We start from the raw sequence: 18,644 nt of genomic DNA, 5'->3' as shown, positions 1-18,644 counted from the left end.
TACGTGTTTGTGGCGGTGCACACGTCACTGCCCTTCCGACCTCGCGGCTGGCGCTCCCTGTCCGCACTCCTCCCCTGAACAGGCGAACACAGTCTCACTTCAGAGAGTGATGACTTCTCCTCCGGGTCCAATCTGGGACCCCGAGAATGGAGAGGAGGGTCATACGTGCAGAACCGGGCACCCTGGCTCCCACGGCCTCACACGGGGGGACACTCCACAGGTCTCCAGGGTCACTCACCGCAGGAACCAGCGGTCCCCCAGCCCGTACTTGTACCCACAGATGCCGGAGCGTGGCCACAGGGTGCGAGGCATCTTCCTCTCCAGCATCACCGTGGTGGCCACGACCTAGGAGGAGACGAGAGACGGGGGAGGAACCCAGAAGGAGCCGTGAGGCTGAGAGGACCCTGGGGCTACTGACAGAGGGAACAGAGAGGGAGGAGGGCGTCTGTTCAGGGATGGGTGACAGCCGCCGTCCATCCCCCTGTTCGTGAGAGGCGCCATGCTACTGCCTCCCTCATCACTCACCGCCAAAGGCGAGACTATTTTATGAGAGTTTTGGATAAAACAGTGACCCCTGCATTACCACTCAGATTCAGGGAAAATGAGCCATCCCATCCAAGCGAATATCTTTTCCTTTTTCATAGGAAATCCATAGACCGATTATTTGGATTTAAATAAAATGATTAAATAGAATCTCTGTGATCTTGGGGATGAAATGGTAACTGCTGATGTTGAGGGAATCTGCAGCGAATTAAAAATACACCCATATCCTAAGAAGGAAAAGAGTGGGTTAATGACTCCAAACATGGCAGGGAAAATTCTAGTGGCATGGAAAGTGTCCTGTCCTTTACCCAGCCCTCATTATTATTAACTTAGATGAAACATAAGACAAGATTATCAAATATGCTTGTGACACAAAACTGGGAGGGATATGTAATAGGCACGATGACAAAGCAATATAAAAATGATCTTACCAGATTGGAATGCTGGTCAAAAACCACTAATGTGAAATTTAAGTAAACCCAATGCAAGGTGCTACATTTATAAGACTAAAGTGTCAGTGTTAAGCACAGGAAAACCCGGTAAAGGGGCTTAGTCAAATCAATCATGTAACAAAGATGTGAGGGTTCTATTTGATCATGAGCCAATTGCATATTTGATAAGAGCCAACTGCATATTTACTGAAAGACCTGACTCCATTTTAGGTGCGATTTATAGTTTAGTGTTCAAAGCCAGAAAAGGGATGATCCCTCTTTATGCTGCTTTCCTCCAATCACATCAAGATTGTTCTAGCTTTAAAGCCCCAGGATCTAGGTCTGAACAGAGGGTCATTCAGGATGGATTGGGTCCAGGAAGCTTGATTGATGGAACAAACTAGGAATCCCTAAAATAACTTAGTTCTCTACTTCATCTTCTTATGCTCCCATCTTTCTCAGCACTCCATGATTCTCTTGGCCTGCTCTCTGCTCCTGAGTTGTGCCAAGTTCCCTCCACCCTCAGGACTTTCAATCATTCTATTTCCTTTCCCTAGATAGTGCTTTTTCTTTATCTTGAAAGGGACACTTATTGTTTCTACTTGCACCATCATTCAGCCTCCCAATCTTCCTCTGGGAACAGAGCCCATCTGATGTTTAGAAAATCACTTATCTACTGCCAGTCTATCCGTTAGAATAGACTGGACCTCACACAGTCCTGGTTAATTCATCTATTTTCCCCAAAACGCTACCACCAGCACCAGTTCTCCAGTCCCTGGCCTTAGTCTTAAATGGAAGGATCCACCTATGACCAAACTTGTTGCAATGAAATGGGTTCAGTGGACAGAGGAGATGCTCTTTTCAAGGCTACAGATCCACAGCATCAGGAGTCACACAGAATACAGTAAGAATGGGGCCCCTTGAGACTTTCCTGGTGGTCCAGTGGTTGTGAATCTGCTTTCCAGTGCAGGGGACTCAGGTTGGGTCCCGAATCAGGAAAGTAAGATCTCACATGCTGCAGGACAACTAAGGTCACTGCAACGACTGTGCCTTGGAGCTCTAGAACCCTTGCTCTGACAACTAAAGAGGGCCCCATGCACCACAACTAGAGAAAGCCCCCATGCCAGAACAAAAATCCAGTGCAGCAAAAAAGAAAAAGAATAAATAAAAAGAGTGGGGCCATTGGAATGGGTGTATCTGCTCACTCCTTTGTCAGTTTAGAGCTCCTATAAGCTATCTCAGCAACACGATGCAAGAGACTGACTTAGAGGGGTCAGGACAAAAGAGAGAACCACAGAAAAACTCATGTAATGGGTGAGACGGAGATCCAGGCTCTGGCTAGACATGCCTAAAGCTAATTTAATTCCTTAAACGTTCCAGTTATGAGGATCAATACATCTTCCCAGTCTTTTTTTCCCCAAGTCTATTTGAGTTTGGTTTTCTGTCCCCATAGCCAAGTGTCCTGATGGACAAAAATCCTAACTCCCATTCCTTCCCCTTATTCTTCTTTTTAAAAAATATTTATTTGACTGCACTAGGTTTTAATTTTGGCATGTGGGATCTAGTTCCCTGACCAGGTATCTGACCCCGGCCCTCTGAGTTGGGATCACAGAGTCTTAGCCACTGGACCACCCAGGAAGTCCCTCCTTATTCTTCATAATTGATGAATTATTACCCATGTTTAGGGACTCATCTTAAATGTCAGTCTATCAGGAAAGCACTTTCTAACTTTTCAGTCCAAATCTTCTCTTGCCTCCTGTTCTTAGCACCTTCACTTCTCTACGACACATTTATTCTTCTAATTACATGGCTTTCTATGAAGTTTTAATGTCTGTCTTTCCAGCTGGACTGTAAGCCCCATGAGGGCACAGACTACATCATCTTGCTTATGCCCCCAGATCCCAGATATTTCCCAGCACAGAGAAAGGCTCCAAATAATTAGTGCTAATGAATGGAAAGTCCAAAGGGACAAACAATGGCTCTCTTCAAATATTTGAATGGCACGTCTAAGGGAGAATGTGTTCTGCATTATATAAGAAGGAAAAATGGGGGCCAACGGGTGGCCCAGTTTTTCTATCTTATAGAAAGAGAGGTTTCAGCTCAATACAGTATGGGCTTTTCTAATAACAAAAGCTTTTGAAATATGAAAAAGCTCTCTCCTCCCAACCTCTACCCAAATCCACATGATAATAAGGTCTTACTTAGCATGAAAGAAGACACTAAATTACCCTCTGACCAATAAATGAGTATACGTTGGGTAGGAGTTCAACTAGAAGACCGCTAAAGACAGTACCAACTCAAAGATTTTATTACCCTGTGGTGATATAAAGAAAAGGTAATAGAAAAACAGTTATAAAAGCAAATTCAAGATAAGGTTCAAATGAAAAACTAGAATACATAAGGACAAGAAAGTTAAAAGGTGAAAGATTTATACGATCTGAAGAGAAATCAGAGTACAGAATACATAAGAAGAAGAAAATTTCTAGTTACCTCTGGAGTTAAGGATGACTCCTGAATCTACCCTTCCACTGTGGTCAACACACAGTTCCTGGGTGTTGATCCTAACTCTATCCTACCATCCTGTCAACTTACCCTCCATCTATTCAAAAATTCCTGTTGAGATGACCACCCCCATTGGGGTGTTCCATGACTGTCCTAAGAGTCATCGACCATGACATATTGCACTTTGATTTTTCTCTCCATCCCCTGACCCTCAGGAAGACTACCACTGACGAACTCACCTGGGCCCTCCAGAGCTCGTCCTGTTCGTGGGCTACCCGCCAGTGTGTGTCACCCATCATGGCGACCAACAGGTTGATCATAAGCAGTGTGGCGATGATGGCGAAGGCAAAATAGACAATGCTATACATGAAGGGCAAGTCCACATCGTAGTTGGCGGGCCCGTCGATGACGGTGAGGAAGAGCTCAAAGGTGCTGAAGAGCGCCATGGGGTAGTCATAGAATTCCCCCAGAGAGGATGGGTCCTCGGTCTGGAAAATGATATAGAACGCTGCTCCGCCCAGGAAGAGGGCATGGAGATCAGGAAACAGGGAGTTATCACAATAAGCCTGGGCCTGGTCAGTATTCATTCTACCTCCAACATGTATCTCCATACAATTACACACACGACATGTATGCATGCCCGTGCATGCTTGCTCAGTTGCTCAGTCATGTCCGACTCCTTGCCACCCCATGGACTGTAGCTGGCCAGGCTCCTATGTTCATGGAATTTCCCAGGCAAGAATACTGTAGTGGGTTGCCATTTCCTACTCCAGAGGATCTTCCCCACCCAGGGATTGAACCCATGTCTCCTACATTAGCAGGTGGATTCTTTACCACCTGGGAAACCCACATACATGCACACACACACACACACACAAATGTAGATGTGTAAATTATACATATTATATAAGTCACATTTTCCCTGTGTACTTGGCTAACCCTGAGGTATCCTATGACCAAGTTTATCACTCTGGATAATGGCAATACTCAGAATTTAGCTAACATCTATCATCTATCTATCAGTAGATATATATAGTATAGGTCACCTAACTGGTTTTTACATTTTAGAACCAAATATTTAAAAGGCCAATTGTTACAAGAATGCATGAAATCTTCAACAACTTTAAAGAACTGAGCACATGAAAAGTCTAAAAGAAAAGAACCTAAAAAAAAAATCTCAGTGTTCTCTAGATAATCATCCATTACTCTGAGATTTCCTGCGTGTTCTTAGACCATTGCAAAAAAAATGTGATGTGTAGCCTTACTGGATGGTATTAGGTATCCTGGAAACTTACTACAGCATCAGAACCTCTGAAAGCCTCATCCCTGTGTGGGGAATGGAAATCTAAATAAGATGACCCCAAGAGCAGAGCTAGGGTCTATGACAAAGCATGGTTTTGCAGCAATGAAGAACAGATGCTTTGGGAGATCTATAGAAAATGGCTCTGCTACATCCCCTCATTCTGCATACATACAGATGAGGGTGGGGAGGAAGGAAACATGAGGAATCCTCCAAATGGACAGACTAAGTTTTACCCTCTCAGAGTTCCCATCTTGGTGTAGTTTTTCCGTTTACTGTTTTCTGGGAACTCCCATTAAGCAAGGGAATGCCTAAGACAGGAATGGCATCTGTTGCTCCAAGAGCCCAGGGTTGGGGTCCTCACATGTCACCCTGTACATCCACCTGCCTTCCAGAGGTTCCGCCGCAGCCGTGGAGAACTGGATGAGAGGCACCAGTGTTTGCTCTTCCTTCCTCTCTCTGCCTTCCCCGAAGAACTTTCTTCTCCTTGTCCACTTGTTCTCTCCCTCCCTCCGCTCTGTGTCATCTGCCCTGTTCTGGATGTTTCCTCTCCTCCTTTCCCTGGAACCCTTCCCCTACTCCTCGGGCCGTGACTGGGTCCCCACTGGCCATTGTGCTTCAAGCCTCTCTTCACAACTCTTCTGTTTTCCTCTCCCATTCTTCAAACCCTCCAAACCCTTTTGTTGTACCTCCTTCTCCAAATTCCTTTCTTTTCTTTAAACTTTGACGACATAAATGAAAAAAAAAAGGGCACTTGGTGTGTTATTGAATGCTTTTCATTTATTCTTCTGAAGTGTAAACATAGAAGAATTAAATACTGAACTGTTTGCATATGGCACGTTTCACAACTGGCCCGTCTTTCCTGTTTCATATCCGTCCCTCTTCGAGGCCCTTTGTCTATCTCTCCTTTAAAGATGCCGCAGGGCAGTTAGTCAACACAAACATGATTGACCCAGAACTTCAGAGCACATGAGTCCATGCTCTAGGCCAATCTGAGTGACCCAGATCCTAAACATATGAGCATGTTTTTCGATTCACTTTCCACTAGGAGGGAAAAAAAGCAAAAGGAAGTGCAAATGAGAAATAAGTGAGGGCAAGAGTGAGAGAGAAACTTCTGGAGAACTGAATCCCACGCTCTGGAGGAGGAGAGAGTGATGTTCTCACCTGAGGCGAATCCCACGATAACCACAGCCATCAGCCAGCAGAAACGCAACAGGTCTCCGAAAATCATCTACAGAGAACAGAGAAGGGAGGGAGGGTGGGGGACTGTATCTCCACCTGCCTCTCAGCAGCTACTGCTGCTAGATCGGGAGCCACCAGAGTTCCACCAGATCTAGTAGGAGCCTCATTTTTTTGTTGTTGTTGCTCCTACTCCCTCCCTTGGTCTGGGAAAAGTCTGATGTCTGAAAGCAAGAGAAACTGGAGACAGCACCGACCTTCTGGATCATGATGGTGAAGGGGCCCAGCATCTGGAATCCTCGCGCAAAGTACATGACGCTGCACCAGCCCAGCACCAGGGCGAAGGACATGGGTACCACCTCCCCGTTGGTGTCAGTGAGCCGCATCACCATGGTCACCAGCACCAGGAAGGAATAGGTGATGCTGGGGGGAGAGAGAGGAGGGGGCTAATGACAGGAGGGGCTGGGAATATTCTAGGTCCCTTCTAGCATGGCACTGACTTGCCTGGAACCCACCTCTCAACCACCTAAACACATACACAGTCACACCCACGAACCCGCTGGAGAAAAGTCCCTGGAGGCGAGGGTCCCAGAGAGGGATAGGGAGACATGAAATGTTTCTGGCAAGGGAAGGCAGGAGGCCAGAAGGAAGAACACTCACGTGATGACATGGAATGGCCCCCCGAGGACAGTCTGTCCAAAATAGCGGGAGAAACCAACCCTGAAGATATCTGGGATCTGGAAAAAGGCCAGGGGGAGGGGGGGGAGAAAATGTAGACTTCAGTTCGATAAATCACAGCAACATCTTTTTTTAATCCATTTCCCAGAATAATGGAAATAAAAGCAAAAATAAACAAGTGGGACCTGCTTAAACTCATAACTTTTGCACAGAAAAGGAAACAAAAAACAAAAAGACAATCCATAGATTGGGAGGAAGTATTTGCAAATGATATGACTGTTAAGGGATTAGTCTTGAAAATTTACAAATAGCTTATGACACTTGGTAGCAAAACAAAAAACCCACTCAAAAAATGGGCAGAAGACCTGAATAAACATTTCTCTAAAGAGGACAATAGCCACATGAAAAGAGAGTCAACATAGCTAGCTATTAGGGAAATGCAAATCAAAGCTACAATAAGATATTATTTCACACTGATCAGAATGGCTATCATCAAAAAATCCACAAACAATAATGTAAACTGGTCCAGCCACTGTGGAGAAAAATATGGAGGTTCCTTAAAAAACCAAAAATGGAACTACCATATATGACCCTGCAATCCCACTCCTGGGTATATATTCAGAGAATAGCAGGATCTGAAGGGATTCATGTACCTCAATGTTCATTGCAGCACTTTTTACAATGGCCAAGACATGGAAGCAACCTAAATATTTATAAACAGAGGAATGGATAAAGAAGATGTGGTGTATACACACACACACACACACACACACACACACACAGGAATATTACTCAGCCATTAAAAATAATGAAATGAGGCCATTTGTGCCAACATGGATGGGCCTAGAGAGTGTCATTCTGAGTGAAGTGAGTCAGATGGAGAAGGAAAACTATCATATGACGTCCTTTATATGTGGAATGGAAAAAGAAATGATACAAATGAACTTACTTGCGAAACAGAAGAGACTCACAGACTCAGAAAACAATCTCATGGTCCCTGGGGGTGGAGGGGCGGTCGGGGACTTCAGGAAGGTCATGTATAAACACTGCTGTGTTTAGAGTGGATAACCAGTGGGACTTTACTGGACAGCACAGGGAACTCTGCTCAAGGTTATGCGCCAGCCTGGATGGGAGGGGAGTTTGGGGAAGAATGGATACATGTCTGTGTATGGCTGAGTCACTTCACTGCTCACCTGGAACTACCCACAACATTGTTAATTGGCTATGCCACAAAACAAAGTGTTTCTGGTGTTAAAAAAAAAAAAAAGATAAAAGAGTTCAGTTCAGTCTGAGGGTTCAGCTGCACCTCACCTCTAGGAATAGGATGATCGCTGACCCGAGGACCGTCATCAGCTCCCCCACCAGCCGGATTTTATCCTGCTGAGTCACGTAGGCCTCCTGTGGTGAGACATTCAGGATCAGAAGTGCTTTCTGATGGACTGAGAGGCAAATCTTTTTGAGTAAGTGGTCTAAAGCAACTCAACTCTATCCAAGATGAATAAGAGCTCCCCTTACCACCACCATTACCACATTAGCACCCACCCCCCCACCCCCACTGTATTTGTCATTGCAGCTCAGTCTGTGACCAGGGCATGAGTCTAAGTAAACCAAGATGCAATGCACTGGGTTAGCCAAAAATACATTCAGGTCTTCCCATACCATCTTATGGAAAATCTGAATGAACTTTCTGGCCAACCCAATACAATATATATGTTCCATATATTAACAACTTGAGTTACCACCTAACAACTCACTTCTTATGCTGTTGAGTTGTAACTTATGATGATGTGTGTACTGAGGGGCTGAGGTCACATTTCAGTGCATCAAGTTAAGAAAGTTAAACCAACAGGAAGAGTGGCTTGGCCTGGTTTCAGCTATGCTGAAAGGCCAGCTTTTCCAATCTTGCTATGGTTCCCAGCAGGTAAAATATAAACACACCACAGAACTCAGGTTCTGGGATGGACCCAGAACCTGCTAGCTCCAGTGAGACCTTGAATCAGTCACTAAAACTCCCTAAGCTTGGGGTGTCTCATCTGTAAAATGGAGACTATAATGGTTACCTCCTAGGGTTATTGTGAAGACCAAACCAGATGATGTATTTGGACGTATTATAAGCCACAGAGCACTGTAGATATATTCATGCTTTGTGCTAAGTCACTTGAGTCGTGTCTGACTCTTTGTGATCCTGTGGACTGTAGCCCACCAGGCTCCTCTGTCCATGGGATTCTCCAGGCAAGAATACTAGAGTGGGTTGCCATGTCTTCCTCCAGGGGATCTTTCCAATCCAGGGATCAAACATGTGTCTCTTATATCTCCTGTGTTGACAGGTGGGTTCTTTACCACTGGCGCCACCTGGGAAGGCCCATAGATAAATTCATTGTGGTTTTATTATGATTTGGCAATATAGAAAAGGGCTAGAGACATGCTATGTTTTTCAATTCTAAGGAAGGACTCCACCTTATCCTGGATGGTAGGTGTCAATGGTATAGCCCTAAGGTCAACACGAATAAAAACCATTCTCCTCTGCACACCTTACTTCACAGTTAAAAGCTTGCAGTGTTACCCAGATGCAGCAATCAAATTCTACAATAATGCTCCTTAGCTTTTTTGAAGTTATGAGCCCATCTGAGAATATCATGAAGACCACAGGCCCTCTTTCCGGAAAACTGTCCACATACATATAACTCCCAGATGAAATTAAACAAATAATTTCAACACATGCGAGTACCCCCTTAGACTTTTGGGAACTCTGTTCTCCAAGGTTATGTCTTTGAATTGTGCGCCCAAGACAGGACTTGAGAGTCCCTGGGGATGATCTCCACTGAAGAGAATGGGATCCCTCATTAGGCATGAGAATCACCAGTCATCTCTGTTCTACTGATAAATGGAACCTCTGTGGGCTACTTCGGTAGTGTACTCACTGGTCCAGTGAGAGGCATAGCTTTTGAAACAGGAAGAGATGCTTTGTAGTAGGAGGTGCTCATGGCTTCCCTGGTGGCTAAATCAGTAAAGACTCTACCTGCAGTGCAGGAGAACTGGGTTCGATTCTTGGGTCAGGAAGATTCCTTGGAGAAGGAAATGGCAACCCACTCCAGTACTCTTGCTTGGAGAATTCCAAGGACAGATCAGCCTGGAGAGCTACAGTCAATGGAGGGGTCCCAAGAATCAGATACAACTTAGCAACTAAATCACCATCTCAGGAGGTGCTCTAGGGTATAAAGAAGGCACCCATCGAGTATCCTGTGGCCTCTAAGAGGGTGTGTCAGCTCAGAAGAAGCCAAGGATACAGTCTCCAGGGAAGCGTAGAACCAGAGTTACTAAGAGACAGTAGAAATGTTTCAGACAAATCATGTGCGACCAGGGAAGAGCAGGAAAGGAACTGGTGACTATGTACCTTTAGTAAAGAACGTTCTCTAACAATCTGTGATTAGGCTTCAGTTCTTTTGCTGTTGCTGTCCTTAAAGAACTGATGTCTTGCCAACTTTTTTGATGTTTACTTCTCTTGAGAAACTGGACAATTTTATTTTATCTTATAGTGAGCGATTTCCCTTTTGCTCCGCTTCCAAGGAAGCTCAGAAGTCTTTTTATTTTTTTTTAATCTCCAGCTCTAGCAACTCTTTGAATACCCTCTCCTCCATCCAAAGATTCAGATCATAGATCTTATTCTTTTTCTTTATCTTAATGTTCCTGTTGCATCTGTCTTTCACTGGTAAACAGGCCAACTCCTTTTGAGAATCAGGTAGTAGGATAAATAATAAGTTCGTTAATTGTGGGGACAAAATAACACTAGATATAGAAATAAAATAATGGCGTCTGTGCCATATATGTGTCTATACACAATTTTTAAGAAAACTTTGGACCTTGGTTTCATGAAAGTGAAAGTGAAGTCATTCAGTTGTGTCTGACTCTTTGTGACCCTATGGACTATAGCCCACCAGTCTCCTCCATCCATGGGAATTTCCAGGCAAGAATACTGAAGTGGGGTGCTATTTCCTTCTCCAGGGGACCTTCCCAACCCAGGGGTCGAACTCTGGTCTCCTACATTGCGGGCAGACTCTTTTATCATCTGAGCCACCAGGGAATCCAGGGGTTTGGTTGCATATGGCTGGAAAATTGCCAACAACTTTTTGTTTGGTCTGCTAGGAGGAGGGTACCTGTTGGCCAGGAGCTTTGTGGGGATTAGAACGCCCCTAGAGGACAGAAGGAGAATGGAATCAACTCTCTTTCTCGGATGAAAACATAAAAACTCAACTAATGAAGAATACTGGGGACAATTTTGTTTACCATATACTCCTCCTGGGTCTGCCCTTCCTGAGCACCACTTTGCTTGTTCAACAGATTCCTTTCCAAGCAGGAGTTCCCCTGCTCAAGTTCACTAGTAACAGAGGTGTCCAGAGATGCCAAGCTTTGGCCTCTCTTCCCCTTGGTTTGGGGCTTCCCTGGTGGCTCAGGGGAAAGAATCCACCTGCAATACAGGAGACCTGGGAAATGTGGGTTGGATCCCTTGGTTGGGAAGATCCCCTGGAGAAGGAAATGGCAACCCACTCGAGTATTCTTGCCTGAAAAAATCCCATGGACAGAGGAACCTGGTGGGCTACAGTCCATGTGGTTGCAAGAGTCGGACACGATTCAGCGACTGGACACATACACACGCTTGGTGTCTGATTGCCCTGAAGTAGCTTTCCTCCACCTCTCTGTCGCCCAAAGTAGCTGTCTCCACCTCTCTGTCCCCACAGATCCTTTCCTTTAAAGGAGGCTGCCGAGCACCACACTCTCCTGCAAGCCCCCTTCCTTGCTGCTCTCCAAGACCACCACACAGACCCTTTCATAGGTGTTTTTTTTAATAAAACTGCTCTCTCTAGAAAACAAAGACTAACATGCATGTGTGAAAGCTGCAATGAAAAGAATAGCAGTTCGTACAACTCAGTAGCAAAAATCCCAAACAATCCAGTTAAAAGCGGGGCAGAGCACCTGAACAGAATTTTTTCCAGAGAAGACATACAAAGGGCTGGCATTTGTATGCCAAAGGTACAGAAAAGGTACTCAGCATCGCTAATCATCAGGGGAATGCAAATCAAAGCCACAGTGAAATATCACCTCAGACCGACTAGGATAGCCATTATCAAAAAGACAAAAAATTAAAATTTTTGACAAGGATGCAGAGTAGAAGGAATCCTTGCACACTATTGTACACTATGTAAATTTGTGTAGCCACTGTATAAAACAGAAGAGAGGCCCCTAAAAAAGTTAAAATGGAATTACTACATGATCCAGCTTCTAGGTATATATCCAAAGGAACTGCATCATAAAGCAATTATCCTCCAATTAAAAATAAATAAAAAAAAATAAACAAAGAAAACGAAAACAGAAACTGGAAGAGCTATCTGCACTCCTGTGTAAATTACAGCATTAGTCACAGTAGCAAAGCTCTAGGAACCTAAGTGTCCATCAATCAATAATGGACAAAGATGTGATATACATATCACACACACACACACACACACACACAGAGGCTTCCCAGATGGTGCGAGTGATAAAGAACCTGCCTGCCAATGCAGGAGACGTGAGAGATGTGGGTTTGATCCTTGGTTTGGGAAGATCCCCTGGAGTAGGAAATGGCAATCCGCTCCAGTATTCCTGCCTGGAGAATCCCATGGACAGAGGAGCCTGGCAGTCTACAGTCCATAGCATCGCAGAGTCCAACAGGACTGAAGTGACTTAGCACCCATGCGTACACACACATACATATGTATACACACAGGTACACACATATATATGTGTGTGTAAACACATACACCAGAATATTGTTCACCTGAGGAAAGAGGAAATCTTGTCATTCGCAACAGTATGAATGACTTGACGGCATTAAGCTTAGCGAAATAAGCTCATCAGATTAAGACAAATTCTGCATGGTATCACTTACATGTGGAATAAAAAAAAGGCAAACTCCTAGAAAAAGAGAGTAAAAAAATGGTTGCCAAGGGCTGGGGGCACAGACAAAATAAGGAGAGACTGGTAACACGATACAAAATTTCAGCTATAAGGGGAATAAGGTCTGATGGTAAAACAAGGTGACTATAGTTAATTACACTGCATTATACAACTGAAATTTGCTAGGAGAGCAGAACTTAATTATTCTCACCAAAATAAATAAATATGTGAGGTGATGAATGTTAATAGATGATAGGAATCCTTTCACAATGTATATGTACATCAAATCTCTGCAATGAATACTTTAAATACCTTACAATATCAATTGTCAATTATATCTCAGTAAAGCTGAAAAATAATGATAGTAATGATCTTTTAAAACATTTTCCTTTTCTTTGATTGCGAGAGGAATTCTCATATTTCACACTCATGTGTAATGTTGGCTCTTGTTTGGAAGAGATACTCTTTTACAAAGTGGAGAAAGGTTTTAGTGTTTTAAAAATGGACAGGGGCACTGAATTATAATGAATGATTTTCTGAGGTCTGTTAAACTGACAATCAGAATCCCCTTTTCATCAACCACTCTTGCACTTCTAGAATTAAACCCTAAGCTCAAAGTGGTAATAAGTTTTTCTTTGAATTTTTTAGAATTTTATTCTTCAGAGATTGCATTCAAGATTTCTTGTCTACATGGAAAGATCCATCCGCAGCTCTCTAGATTTGTGGTTCTTATGAAAAAGTTGGGGGACAAAGGGTATGTTTAGCAAGGTGAATTAAGTGTAAATTCACTTTGCTAAAGTCCTGTTCATTTAGCCTCCCAAATTCTCTCAAATACTCTGCTGGCTCTCAATCCATAGCACCACTGCCTTAAAGCAAACCCATGGCACCCTGAACCCACTGACCCTCTTTCAACCCACTCCTTACCTCGTTTTTGCATTGACCTTCTCAAATGCATATATCACGACCTGGTTTCTCTGCTTAATACCTTTCCTAGTTCCAGCATGTCTTTGGAATAAAAATGAGGGGGGAGATGGGAGTGATGAGTATTCTCTAAATCTTTATCATAGTAGAAATTCAATAGCTAATGTCTAAATTTAGTTATAGAGATAAAAGTGTGTTATTCAGTGATACAGAGGTAACAACAGGGACCAAGGGCCTAAAGAGGTAAAAACTAGTTGCCGCCAAGAAGTGTGAGTGAGGTGGGCAGGCCAGTGTGCTGTTGGTCTTCATTATACCTGCCATTGGGTTTTTTAAATCATGGGCATGGATTCTTAGAAGTGCTCACTGTGAAATAGGAATGAAAAATATTCAGAGTACCAAGCGTGATGCCCAGAACACTTGCTGAGGTTGCACATGTGTTCTTTTAGTTAGAACTGTGCTTTGTGAGATAAGAATAAAAACTAAGGAACTTCCCTTAGTCTAGTGGTTGAGACTCTGCACTTCCATCGCAGGGGGCATGGGTTCAATCCCTTGTCTGGGAGTCAAGATCCCACATGCTATCTGGTAAGCCAAAAAAAGAGGAAAAACATCTTATATTTTATTCTTCTTTTTCCTCTATTTTTAAAATATAAGACTCAGCACAATGGCTTTGCTGATCTAGTTCCTGCCCTGGGTCCCCATACTCTGGGTCAGCTCCAGCCATGTTGATTACCGGAGTCCTCAACTGGTAAGACAGGTCTTCGTATGAACTGTGCCCTATTCTCAGAATGCCTTCCTCCACCAGAGTTTTCTGGTTCACCGTTAACCTCAATACCCAGGTCACAGCATTCCTCCTGGGTCTCCTTCCCTGCCCCTCTGCCCAGATCAGCTGTCTCCCTGCAGGAACACGCTGCCAGTCTCTGTCCACAGCCCTTCCCCAGCACACTGCAGTCATCTGGACACTTTCTGTCGCACCAGGATTCTTAGAGCTCCCTTAAAGCAGGGACCTCTAACTCCTTCTTTTTATCTACAATGCACACACAGTAGACACTGCATTCATGAGGAAGGCAGGAGAGAAGGGAGCAGGAAAACAGACAGGAGCTTGCTGAGCATGATCTAAGAGCTGGAGGCAGGCAGAGGGGAACCAGGAAGCAAGAGCAGGGAGGTAGATGGAGAAAGGATGAACTGGGCTCGCCTGGAATTTCCAGATTCCTAGCTCAAGGTCACCTAAGCAGCCTTAGTTAATAATGCACTGAGAAAATACTCCCCCCAGCTCCTTTAAAAAATAAGCATCTTTCAACAGTGACTAGAGTTCTTAACCTCTTTGTATGGCTTAGGATTTCAGGAGTTGTCAATGGCCAGAGCCCCTTGGAGGCTGACCGGCCTTACTTTGTTAAGAATCAGCTTACAGAGAGTGTCCCGCTCACCAGCTGGTTGAGCTCATTGTCTTGAAGGAAATGCCCAGAGAAGGGTGGGCCTAGCAGGGCCCAGGTACCACTGTGGGGAAGTGTGGGAGCAAGTGCAACCACCAGGAGGGGGATGGCACTGGAAACAGCTGTCACACCCCATCCAAGACCCTCTCCTTCTCCCCAAGATTCTTGCAGAGGGATGAAGCTCCCACAAAGAGACCTGCTTGGTCATCGTTCATTCATTCCTTCATTCCTCTCATCCTCTAAACTGTGTGGGGATTCCTAACCAGGTTGCCCATCAGAATCAGATGCGGAGGGGGGGGAGGGGTGGTACTTGTGATCTAGTGGATGAGACTCCATACTCCCAATGCAAGGGGTCCAGGTTCGATCCCTGGTTGGGGAACTAAGCAATTGCAAACAAGCACCCGTGCTGCAACTACTAAGCCCGCAAGCTCCAGCACCTGCTCACTGCAAAACTAGAAAGGCCCGGGTGCCACAATGAAGACACAGTGCAGCCAGAATATATACATACACATGTGCACACACACACACACACACACACACACATTCACACATACACATATATACGTACATTCACACATTCACATGTACACATATACATATACACACATATACATATACACATGTGCACACATATATACATACATACAAGAATTGGCTGGGAAGCTTTGTCACAACACATATGCCTGGGTCAACCCTGGAGACTCTAATTTGGTGCAGGAACCAAGCATCTTTTTTTTTTTTTTTAAGATGTAAATATTTCTACTACAGATCCCCACGTGAGAAGCACTGGGCCAAAAAGGGAGGAAGATGTCATGGTTCCCTTATAAGTTTACCTTTAGGGGCTTATTTCATATCCTCATCTCTGTGTTCTCTCAGGAAAATTAACCCAGCAGATGTCTTCTCTCTATGGAGGCATCCTTATCCATTCCCACAGAAGCAGGACTTACCCTAGCCACCAAAAGGTTAATCACATAAACACTGGGGCCCATGTTGATCAACAAGCTGAAGAATTGATGCTTTAGAACTGTGGTTCTGGAGAAGACTCTTGAGAGTCCCTTGGACTGCACGGAGATCCAACCAGTCCATCCTAAAGGAAATCAGCCCTGAATATTCATTGGAAGGACTGATGCTGAAGCTGAAACTCCAGTACTTTGGCCACCCTGATGCGAAGAATTGACTCACTGGAAAAGACCCTGATGCTGGGAAAGATTGAAGGCGGGAGAAGGGAACAACAGAGGATGAGATGGTTGGATGGCATCACTGACTCAATGAGTTTAAGTAAACTCTGGGAGCTGGTGATGGACAGGGAAGCTTGGCGTGCTGCAGTGCATGGGGTCACGAAGAGTCGGACACGACTGAGCGACTGAACTGACCTGAACTGAACTGATGATCAACCCTAGAGCGTAGGCAGGAGCTCAGAGGCTACAGGTCGGAGGCAATTCCATGTCTGATCGACTCCCCACTCCTGCAATCCAGCACCTCTTATCTTGCCGGGGAAATATCAGGTGTGCCCAGGTACAGGTGAGTGTGGCCGGCACTGGCTACCTGTCAAAGCTGGGAAACAGGAGTTCCTGAAGCAGTGGGTCCCTCTGAGGAAGAAGCCTGGAATCCAGCATATTTCTCTGGAGGGAGAAATGACCTGACTTTGCATTAAAGTTGAAGCTTCTGAAGTGAACCAGACAGGAAGCCCAACCAGCACTGCCCTTACTAGTTGAGCATCTTTACCAAAGGACTTAACCTCTCACAACCTCAGATTCACCATCTTTAAAATGGGTATAAAAATCTCATTTACTTATGAGGGCATCCATGAGGATCACCCAGTATCATACTTTAGCATCCAAAATGCTGTCCACAGAATCACAACACCAGCAGCGAGTCAGAAATGCAGAAACTCGGGGCCCACATCAGCTTTCCTCTCCGAATCTGCCCTTTCACAAGATCTCAGAAGCACCGGCAAATGCATGGCAAGTGCTCAAACCCAGCACCCAATAGATGTTATTTTTACCCCCTGGGCTCTCTGCTTCTCCCACCTCTGTCTTCTCTTTAATTTGCTGTGCTTGTTCCAAAGGGAGTTGGGTAGGACCCCAAGTAAAGCAGGGTCGAGCTGGCATACAGCTGGGTTTCAAATAACTGTGGCACTTTGAATAGCGGAGTTTGTGAGGAATTGTGATGTGTAGGAAAAGCAGTCTCACTGACCTTGACAGGTAGAGGATGATTTCAAATAAAAAGAACCCACAAGTCACTCCTGCCACATCCTCTCCCTGACTACCTACATCCCATCCATTGTATAGTAGTGATGACTCTGCCTTCAATAAGTGTCCTGATGCCAACCCTTTCTCTCAGTCTCCCCATCACATCTTGAGGCCAATCCACCACTATTCTCTTTCTTCACTGAACTGTAATAGCCTCTTAGCTGGTCCCCCACATCTTCCCTGGCCCCCTCAAACCTGTTCTCCAGCCTACAAACAGAGACATTGTTCTGAAACAAAAGTATTATCAAGTGTCTCCCCTGTTTAAAATCCTGAGCCTCCCATTAGCTTTAGGATAAAGAGTAAAATCCTTGGGATGGCCAGTAAGGTCCTACATGATTTGGGAAAGACCTGCCGGGACAATCTAATCTGGAGGCTCCTGCCCCAGCTCCCTCTATCCTAGCCAGCCTTCTTTCAGTTCCTAGACATTCACAAGGCTCTTCCTGCCTCAGAGCCTTTGTATATGTATTGTCTCTCCCTAGAACTCACTTTCCACCCTGAATTCATCCATGCATGCATGCTCAGTTGTGTCTGACTCTTTGTGACTCCATGGACTGTAGCCTGCCAGGCTCCTCCGTCCATGGAAATTTCCAGGCAAGAATACTACAGTGGGTTGCCATTTTCTCCTCCAAGGAATCTCTCAGTATCCTGTCTTCTTATCATAAGAAAAACTCATGTGAATTGTAACAATCACAGTTTGCAATGAAATTTCTATTCATTTGATTAATGCCAATCAGTCTGCAAACACCAAAAGGCAGAGGTGAAGTGTTTTGTTCAGACCAGGTTGAGTTTCCAATACCTACAATAATACTTGGGGCACCCTTAGGCTCTCAGTAGTGGTTTGTTTAATGAATGAATTAACAAAGTGATTTGGAGCAAAGCAAACGGCATTGGAGAGATCAAGGAAAATCATCAAAACACAGAAAGGAAATCTGATGATGGGAGATCAATGCCCTCTTCCTGAACAGCAAATCAGGGGTCTAAACAATCAGAGTGATCAGTTTCACCTTAGAAAGCTTAGAAGATCTAAGTTCAAACTGTGTATGAGAATCAATCAAGGAGTTTCTTAAAATACTATTGCCAGGGGCCACCATTTCAGACATTCTGATGCCTCAGGTATGGGGCAGCTTAGGGATCTGTAACTTTTTTTTTTAAAACGAGATTTCCATGTGTCTAATGTGTTGGTGTTGTTGTTTAGTCACTAAGCTGTGTCCGACTCTTTGCAACCCCATGGACTGTAGCCCACCAGGCTCTTCTGTCCATGGGATTTCTTAGGCAAGAATACTGGAGTGGGTTGCCAGTTCCTTCTCCAGGGGATCATCCCAACCCAGGGATCAAACCTGCATGTCCCACATTGGCAGACAGTTTCTTTAGCACCGAGCCACTAAGGAAGCCCTAATAAGTAGTCTTGGTTAAAAAACTACTGATCTAGCAAGAGATAGGATCTGTTCAAGTCAAACAGCTATTTGGTTTTAGAGTT

The 18,644-nt window shown here is 44.6% G+C and overlaps 1 protein-coding gene across 8 annotated transcripts in view; it reads right to left on the bottom strand.

The window, feature by feature from the left end:
• Positions 1-18,644, bottom strand: part of TRPV5 (transient receptor potential cation channel subfamily V member 5) — a 38,197-nt gene that overhangs the window by 6,289 nt on the left and 13,264 nt on the right. For all 8 annotated transcript variants that reach the window (XR_011486145.1, XR_011486180.1, XR_011486178.1 and 5 more), the window contains 6 exons: positions 7,945-8,031; positions 6,616-6,692; positions 6,213-6,378; positions 5,941-6,007; positions 3,716-3,984; positions 239-345 (listed from right to left, as the gene is read on the bottom strand). Coding sequence is in view for 1 of the 8 variants with exons in the window: in XM_070463023.1 (XP_070319124.1) it covers positions 239-345; positions 3,716-3,984; positions 5,941-6,007; positions 6,213-6,378; positions 6,616-6,692; positions 7,945-8,031 (773 nt within the window). In the remaining 7 variants the exon portion in view is untranslated. The remainder of the gene's footprint in view (positions 1-238; positions 346-3,715; positions 3,985-5,940; positions 6,008-6,212; positions 6,379-6,615; positions 6,693-7,944; positions 8,032-18,644) is intronic.

Source organism: Odocoileus virginianus, chromosome 1 (assembly GCF_023699985.2).
Source record: "Odocoileus virginianus isolate 20LAN1187 ecotype Illinois chromosome 1, Ovbor_1.2, whole genome shotgun sequence".
NCBI classification, from domain to species: Eukaryota; Metazoa; Chordata; class Mammalia; order Artiodactyla; family Cervidae; genus Odocoileus; species Odocoileus virginianus.
Note: the sequence above shows the minus strand (reverse complement) of the source record. Positions and strands in the feature narration are given on the sequence as shown.